This window comes from Corapipo altera, unplaced genomic scaffold (genome assembly GCF_003945725.1).
Source record: "Corapipo altera isolate COAL_440 unplaced genomic scaffold, ASM394572v1 61468, whole genome shotgun sequence".
Classification (NCBI taxonomy): Eukaryota; Metazoa; Chordata; class Aves; order Passeriformes; family Pipridae; genus Corapipo; species Corapipo altera.
In genome coordinates, this window is record NW_020885254.1 from 1 (window position 1) to 8,101 (window position 8,101).

The 8,101-nt window shown below is 39.7% G+C and overlaps 2 protein-coding genes across 2 annotated transcripts in view; one reads left to right on the forward strand and one right to left on the reverse strand.

Moving 5' to 3' along the window:
• Positions 1 to 466: 466 nt before the first annotated feature.
• Positions 467 to 2,260, forward strand: BLOC1S2 (biogenesis of lysosomal organelles complex 1 subunit 2; the record flags this gene model as incomplete). The annotated part of the gene is made up of 3 exons (XM_027631426.1): positions 467 to 586; positions 1,084 to 1,188; positions 1,674 to 2,260. Coding segments are annotated over 3 exons (257 nt in total), but the record flags the coding sequence as incomplete, so codon positions are not given.
• Positions 2,261 to 5,229: 2,969 nt separating this feature from the next.
• The window catches only part of LOC113940299 (cytochrome P450 2H1-like), an 11,133-nt gene continuing 8,261 nt past the window's right edge, over positions 5,230 to 8,101 (reverse strand). Inside the window, 4 exon segments of the mRNA XM_027631424.1 lie at positions 5,230 to 6,064; positions 6,556 to 6,697; positions 7,179 to 7,366; positions 7,657 to 7,864. Coding sequence (XP_027487225.1) covers positions 5,883 to 6,064; positions 6,556 to 6,697; positions 7,179 to 7,366; positions 7,657 to 7,864 — 720 coding nt within the window. The 3' untranslated portion in view covers positions 5,230 to 5,882.

An 8,101-nucleotide genomic window follows, 5' to 3' on the forward strand; every position in this document is an offset into this window, starting at 1 on the left:
TTCCAATATATTGATGCTTTAGAATAAACTGCTGTGCAAAATTAACTGGAGCAAAGTAAACTGCTCACCAGCTTAGTGCATTCCATAGGCTCTAATTCTGAAAGCACTCCACAGCACCACTAATTCACACAGACTTGAAGGATATATGGAACAGATGACCAGTCTGAATTTGTGCTATCAGTTTTGTAAGCATAAGTGTCTAAATTACAGAGTAAGACTAGAAATGTGAGGAATTAGTAAATTTTTCTCAAAAGAAAAAAAAATTACAAGTGAATTCATCAGCTTAGTTGATTTTTGCAATTCACAAAAGGTCATTCTCATTTTGTAAAGTGTTATACCTGGATTGCCATCCAAACTGTACTCTACATTTTTCTCTTGGTTTGAAATCTCTTGTCCTCTTGAAGAGTCTGCACATGATTCAAACCACATCAGCCTTTAATTAAAATAAACTTTATTCTTTTTTAAGCCACCAGTGAGGACTACAAACTCTTGGAAAACATGAATAAGCTGACTAGCTTGAAGTACCTAGAAATGAAAGATATTGCGATAAACATCAGTAGAAATCTTAAGGATTTGAATCAAAAATGTAAGTACACCAAATATGGTAGGGGTATAACGAATGGTGCACTTGTTTGGGAAATGAAGCATCTTAAGAGTCAGAAGGTTCACATTCCATTAGGTGCTGAAGGAAAGTAAACTTACTGAAATAGATATGCTGCTATAGAATGCTAATCTTGTGTATTACATGTATGCACATATATAGACCATGTAGACTAGCATAAGAGAAAATACATCTGAAACTATGTCCTGGTTTACCCCAGATTTTGGATCCAATAGGAATAGCACTTCTTTTGATCCTTGTTCTGTTGTTACTTGTGTTAGAGTCTAGCCAGTATTCTTAAACAATTCATACTTTCCTGGAATATGGCTGCCACCACTTAATTTTGGGGCAGGGGAAGGAAGGAGCTTTTAAATTGTTCTGTCTGAGGAATGTAATGAGAAATTCTTGTGTTTCAAGCGTGAACTGTTTTTTGGAAGTGCATTACTGAGAACTGACAGATACAATTTTCCTGCTTTTTTAAGATGCTGATCTTCAGCCATATCTGGAACAAATAAACCTAATTGAGGAGCAGGTTGCAGCTCTGGAGCAGGCAGCGTATAAATTGGATGCATATTCCAAAAAACTTGGTAACTATTGTTCTCTACTCTTATGACTTAGCAGCATAGTGCCTTGCAAGGGGGTTTAAAAAGGAAGAAAGTAAACTGTTTAACAAATCTGAGCTGCAGAGTTGCCTTTGGGAAAAGATTAATCTAACAAGTTATATTACAGTGGACTAGTACAGGTGTTATTAAACTACAGCTTATTAGGGAGGCTTGATTTTTCTTTTACATTATGCAGTGACCCAAATTTTAAAGACCTGTGATTAATCCTGCAAATAGAGGAATTCATAAAGGCACCCAGGTTCTCTTGGATTAAATTATTAGTTGTCTGACTTAAGCACTGTGTGCTTAAGAAAAAAGTATTGTACAATTATATTTGCCTAAATGCATTAGTAATAAAGGATTTTGAATGATCCAGTAAATGAACTTGAATTTTAAGATGTGTAGCAGCTTACAAGATGCAAAGCTCTTACCTACCCTGTACTAAAATATTGTTCTTTTTCCTTCTGCAGAAGCCAAGTACAAAAAACTGGAGAAACGATGAAGTTAAACAGTCTTTATGTTGGAGTTGGGCAATGAATCAAACTGTTTTCAGGTTTTGCACAACAGCAGTTCTGTATGTTGCCAAGGATTTGGTTGCAGCTAACATCAAGACTGGGAACTTCTTCTAGCTATTGAATACAGAAGGCTGTATTCAGGCTTAAGGCTGAATAATATTCTCCTCTTCTCAGAGGTTCTGTTGCTCAGTTGTTTTGCAGTGACAAGTAGAAGCCTGTCCCTAACCCGTGCTGATATTGGCTATGTGTGTGTTAGTCCTGTTTTTCACATGAAATATTCTGTCTAGGAAAGTTCCTCTGTAACCAATAAAAGACATTTTCCCTCAATAGCAGTAGGACCAAAACTTCACTTTTTCCTTCATTGTGCTCTGTGTTGAGAAGATACTTGGGCCTTTGGACTTATGAGAGGGATATTGAAAACCCTTAATTTTGGTATCCCCTGTTATCTGTTTGACATAGGGAGACTAATTACTATAAATTTACAATAAAACAACTTGCTGCATTTGTTTCTCTGGAATCCTAAGTTCCTGGTGGAAAGATTATGTAAGCTGGTTTTGTATTTTTTCGAAGGACGGACTTTTTCCAGCTCCTGAAGATGGTAGAAGAGAACATGTTTTAAACTCTGCCTCAAGTATTGTTGCAATTGCATTCTTTGACTGCCTGGACCTTAGGTGAAATTGCAAGATATATTGCTCTATCATGTCCTCAGTTAAATTAGCAGATCCTTTCTCTACTTTAGCAGTGAATTGTGATCCCAGTAGTTTTTGAAGTGGCATGGCCAGCACAGAAAGTTGCTTCTCTACCAGATTAACAATTTCCAAATTGCTAATTTGGCAGAGCCCTGCCTACTGAACAGGCATGCCTCCTACACCGAGGACTTTTTCCATACCTGTCGACTGTAAGTACTTCAAGCTGACTTTTGAGTGAGTTGCATTTGAGAATAGTACAAGTGCTGATATGTAGGAAAGAAATACAGTCTGTTTAAAAGAGTGTCTAGTGATATGCCAGTGTGGTACACATCCTCATTGTGTTGGGCAGTGTACAGCACTGTAATTAGTAAGGACAGACACTTTTCCTTAGTGCTGTTTAAAGACAGTGAAGCAGATGATCCTCGAGTGCCTTCACCATCACTTTAAATATCCTGGGTTTAAAATAGAAGCAGCATTTCTGTGCTCGCGATGTTTTCCTGGCAGGACTGCGGGGGGACAGAAGGGGGTGCTGTGTCAGCAGGGAAAACTCAAGAGGCATCAGCCGCGAGGAAGTGAAAACCTTTGGTGCGTGTGTGTGTGTGTGTGTGTGTCTCAGTTGAGGGGGGGCTGTATATCCCGCAGCACACAAGCTTTGGGAGTTACAGTTATGACTCATGTCAGAAAACATCTCTGGTGTATTTGTGTGCCAAACAGAAGATCCGTTTAGAAAGGTGAGTCCCGGAACCAAAGTTCCTTGGTGTTTATGAGTAATCCAATAGAGAGCTTCATCCTCAGGATGCAGCAGCGCTAGTGAACCTCTGAATGTTCTATGTCATACAAAACTACTTGCAACCCTTAGGTTGAAATCAACCTCTTAACAGTCATGTATAGTTTAACATGCTACTGTGTAGGGTTATCAAGAGAGCACTGACATCCCAAGAGGTCAAAAATACATCTGAAATGCCAGCTGGGAGAATCACTAACTTGAGAGCTGTGGATATAACCACTGTTTTCACAACTTTCCCTTTTAAATGAAACTTCTGTATGGGAATTCACAAATGTCTCAGCATCCTTCCCTTCGGCCTAGAAGAGCTATGTAACATATACGTGCACACGAGGCTTGGTACGCGCTCTGCCCGTGTTCTTTTCCTCTTCAACAAAAAATTTGAAGATATTTGAGTTTACACCTGGCTACTCCAAACTGCTTGTTTTTACCTTTGATCACCCCATCTCCCTTGATCCACATCTGTCCTTTCTGTCCAGACATCCAATTAATCTCTGTATGTCACGTTAATTTATAATAGTAGCTCAGGCAAGTGCTATTGCCCTGTTATGGGGACAATGCTGAAGTACATTTGTTTGCTTCATGGATTTCTTCACTGAGTTCTTCACTTAGGGACACTTTTGTATGTTTCAGAATTTGCCAGTTCTTTTCTTCATTAGTACTTGCCCAGCTGATTGTTGCTTCTGTAGCTGATTCCCAGCTTCTTAGAAGCATCTTAGAAGCTTGAGCTCACAGGGATGCTTATGTTCTGTGAGAGGTATTTGGGGCATTTGCAGAGGTATTCTGCAACAATGTGCAGAATGGATTAATCAAGTTTGAAAGTGTTCCTCACATGGCCAAGTGACAGGACACTGTGTCAGGTTTGCCACAGAAAATTCGTATGGTCCTGCCTGGTTCTGCACATGAGCAAGTAATGCACTGTCTGCACTGTCGCTGGAGAAGAAAAAGCCAAGGCTGCTCTGTGCACTAGCAGGCAGGGAGAGGGAGCAGTATGGCTTCGTGGGACATGTAGAACTTTCCAGCAGTGGCTAATTTTTTTAGTTAACCCAGAGCTAATGTAAGCAGTTTTTGGTTACCATTGCACTGCTTTTTCTACCACAAGTGACACAAAGTGAGGCTTCCAGGACACGGCTTTAGCCCTTCCCAAATCTCAACTCCCATTTCACATCATGGAGGAGTCTCTGGGTGCTAAAACTGTTTTCTTGCTGATCTGCATTGGCTGCCTCCTCTTTTCAGCATGGAGGAAGATGTCTGAAACAAGGAAGCTGCTTCCTCATTTGCTTTGGCTATTTTAGTCATGGCACAGCTAAAGAGGAATTAGAGAGTGCTTTCTTCTTTTTATCAGATGAGACAACTTATTTCTATGATTCTGTGACATTTGTGGCTTTTGCCTTTGGAATGCTATGCCACCAAGTCATGGTATATCTAGCTTATTAATACTTTCAAAGAAAACAAGTTTTGCCTGTTAATAAGCAGTTAATACCATTGTGGTAATGTTACAGTTGCTGTCTTTTCCCACATAGCACAGATTCAGCTCTCTGCCTTCACTGTAATCACTATATATTATACTTTGCAGGGAACGTGATCAAGACAGAAAATGGCAATCCTAGATCTGTACAGGTATGATTGGCAATTCATGTAAACACTGTTTATATTTTTTTGCCTGATTGTAACATTGCTGTAGTGATCTTTATGTACTTCATAAAATAATGGGAAGATGCAAGCTGGTGTTTATCTAGGAAATGGCACTGGGGGCATCCTGGTATTATTTAATTTGTCTTTTTTTTTTGCCACAGTGGACAGCTCTGTAAGTACAGCTGGGGTTCTGATAAGTCCTGTATCATCCCACATTGGGAATGGAAGTTTATAGGTCATTAGCCAGCTCATTCTTCGAGCCATAGGACATTTCATATACGTGAGTGAAATGAAACAGTCAATTTTCAACAGTGTACAAGACTTCAAAAACATTTGGAAATACAAGCTTTTTGGATGCAGGTTTTTCACTGAAAGATGGTCTGGGATCTCAGAAAAAGAACAATTCATTGTACCACTTTTTTATTTTGCAATATAAGTTGTAATTTCACAAACCTTCATTACAATCACACAGAAGATAACCCATCTGCCCAGTCATTGATAAACTCCATTCCCACCACAGTAGACAATAAGTACTGGGACAAGAATATATTAGGTGACCATCATCTAACAGAAAAAAACCCTCACTGTTTTACACTTACCTTTACAAATCGGTTACAAACAAATTGAAAGTACAGAGGAGAGAGGTACCTCAGCAGATTCTGTGGAAAGCCTGGAGTACAAGCATCTGTTCTGCTGTGCTGAGATGATCAAGTGATAGGGACAGCAGCAGCAGGGCTCTCAGACAGCTACTCCACTCACCCTGGTACGTCAGGAGCCAGATGGGAAACAGAGCTGGGCGAGGCAGGTGCAGAGGAGAACCTGTATAATTTTGCACAGGGAGCTGTGTTCTTCCTTGTACCATTGCCTACTCTGTCTCTGTTTAGAGCTGGCTGTGGTCGTTATAACAGCACCATACAATTTTCTTTTCTGAGCACTTTTGTCTCCATAAAGTATCTAGAAAATTATCTGAGTGTTTCAGTCTCAACAGATTGGGAAATGACTGTTGTTCAACCAGAGCATTCACGAGTTTGGGAGCTGGCAACAGTTTTCTCTTGGCTAACGTGGAACAAAAGAGACCTGATAGGGTCGGGGCATGCTTGCCAGAGCGGTGACTATTGGAGTAATGTCAATGTCCTTGAGATCCACAATAGGCTTCAAAGTAAAGTTCTGCAGGATGGATGTTAAGAATATGAATATCTCCATCCGGGCCAGACCTTCTCCTGCACAGACACGTTTTCCTGCAAGAAAAGAAAATAATAAAAATTGAGGTGACGCAGTATTTTGCTTGCTAACTGGTTTTAACCACTGTTCCTTGACAGTTCAGACATCTCAGAAGGCACAGCCAGCACTGCAGCGTTTTGGGGAGGCAAGTGAATTAAACTGGGAAGCAAAGGTCTAGAACAATAAGAGTGCTCAGTGGGCAAAGGTGGTTTGAAGGCTCTGGTTTCTCATGTTCTGCTGCTGTTTGATGGTACATTTGGAGAGAGAGAAGTTGCATGGCTGAGTCCCACTTTATACACCTCTTCTTGGAGAAGGCATTGAAGGACCTTCTGTGGTTGGGAAAAAAGGAAGTCAACTGAAACTCTAGGGCAGGGGTTACAGCTGCCCAGAAATGAGTAGCAGATGTCACCAGACCTCACTGTACAGATCATGGCAATGGAGCCACTGAAATTTTCAAAGAGATTCTAGGAGAGGATAGTCTAGGATCTGAAATAGGAAGAAGTCTTACCTGTAGAAAATGGCATAAAGTAGTCACTCTTTTTAAAGGTACCATTTGCATTCAGGAAATGTCCTGGGTCAAATTTTTCTGGATCTGGAAATTCCTTGCTATCATGTAGGACGGAAGTCAGCATAGGGAATACCATAGTGCCCTGAAGTGACAAAAAAGAAAAGTACAATGGAGATTTGCTAAAGCAAAGAGGGATTAAGAAATACCCAGAGCTAAATAGAATGGTAGTCAAAGTTTAACCAGTTTAAAATGAGCACTTAAGGAGTGAAAATATATGACATTGGTATGGCAAAGATGGGGTTTTTTTAATGAATTTTAGTGGTGAGTCTGTTTAGAGTATTTCAAATTGCTCCCAAATAGAACAGAGCTTACATTTATGTAAAAAAATAGAACGCTCTACTGCCCTCTTCTCATAGAGGATGAAAAATCTTTTCTTTTTTTTTTTTTTTCCTTTTCTAATACAATGGATTGGACTTAATAACTACCAGAATCCCCTTCCAAACCAAACTATTCCAATTCAATATCACATTGCAATGCTTTCGAAAATTAAATAAAATACAAAGAATAGAACATATAATTGTTTTCAGGAGATTATGACCTTTCTCAGACACAATGCAACAGACCTTGGGGATAAAATAGTCTCTGAACTTGGTGTCTCTGGTCACAGCATGTGGGACATTCAGTGGAAGGAAATCAATGTATCTCTGGATTTCGTGGATCACAGCCTCTGTGTAGGGCATCTGGCTCCGATCTGCCATGCGGGGGCTTCGGTCCCGGCCAATCACGGAATCAATCTCCTTTTGCATTTTCTCTGTTAGGAAATAAGTAAATGCTCAGTGGACAAGTAGCCCATCTGTTTGCCTAAGTCTCTCCCCATATTTACAACACAACTTGCTTTTAGTCAATTGGGAATGTATGAATATACTTAGTACTAACATCTCCTTCTTGTGAATAGATCTAAGATTAATACACATTTCCACACTGCAAAGTCATGTTTCTTAGTCAGGGCACCATTGCCACATGTAGTAATGACAGGAATTGTCCAAACTGATCCCGTAACCTACTAAAACTTTTTACATCATTTATTTCCTTTTTTATTACCTACTGTCTCTGGGTATTTATGGAGAATCAGAATTGCATATCTCAGTGTGAGGCTGGTGGTCCCTGTTCCTGCAAGGAACAAGTCGAGCGTGGTTCTGGTCAAGGTCTCAGTGGTGAATTTTGAGTCGACATTTCCTTTCTCCTGTAAGAAGATTTGGCAGAAGGTTTTCAATGACAAAATCAAGAAGCTAGTTTAAAAAGAAAAGTCCTATACCCATAATGTATGTTCATAAACATATCTAATGTCCTTTCAAAAATACAACACTCTCCAGAGCACCAGCACTTATGTACTTTTACTGAATAATATTATGAACCTTTTTAAATCTGGGAGTAGCATTGAATTACATTAACCAGATTGGCCTTCAACTTTCTTAACTTTGGCTGGTGCTGTTAATTCCGTGTTTAAAAATCCTTGATAAGAAAATGGAGAGGATAGAATGAAGTC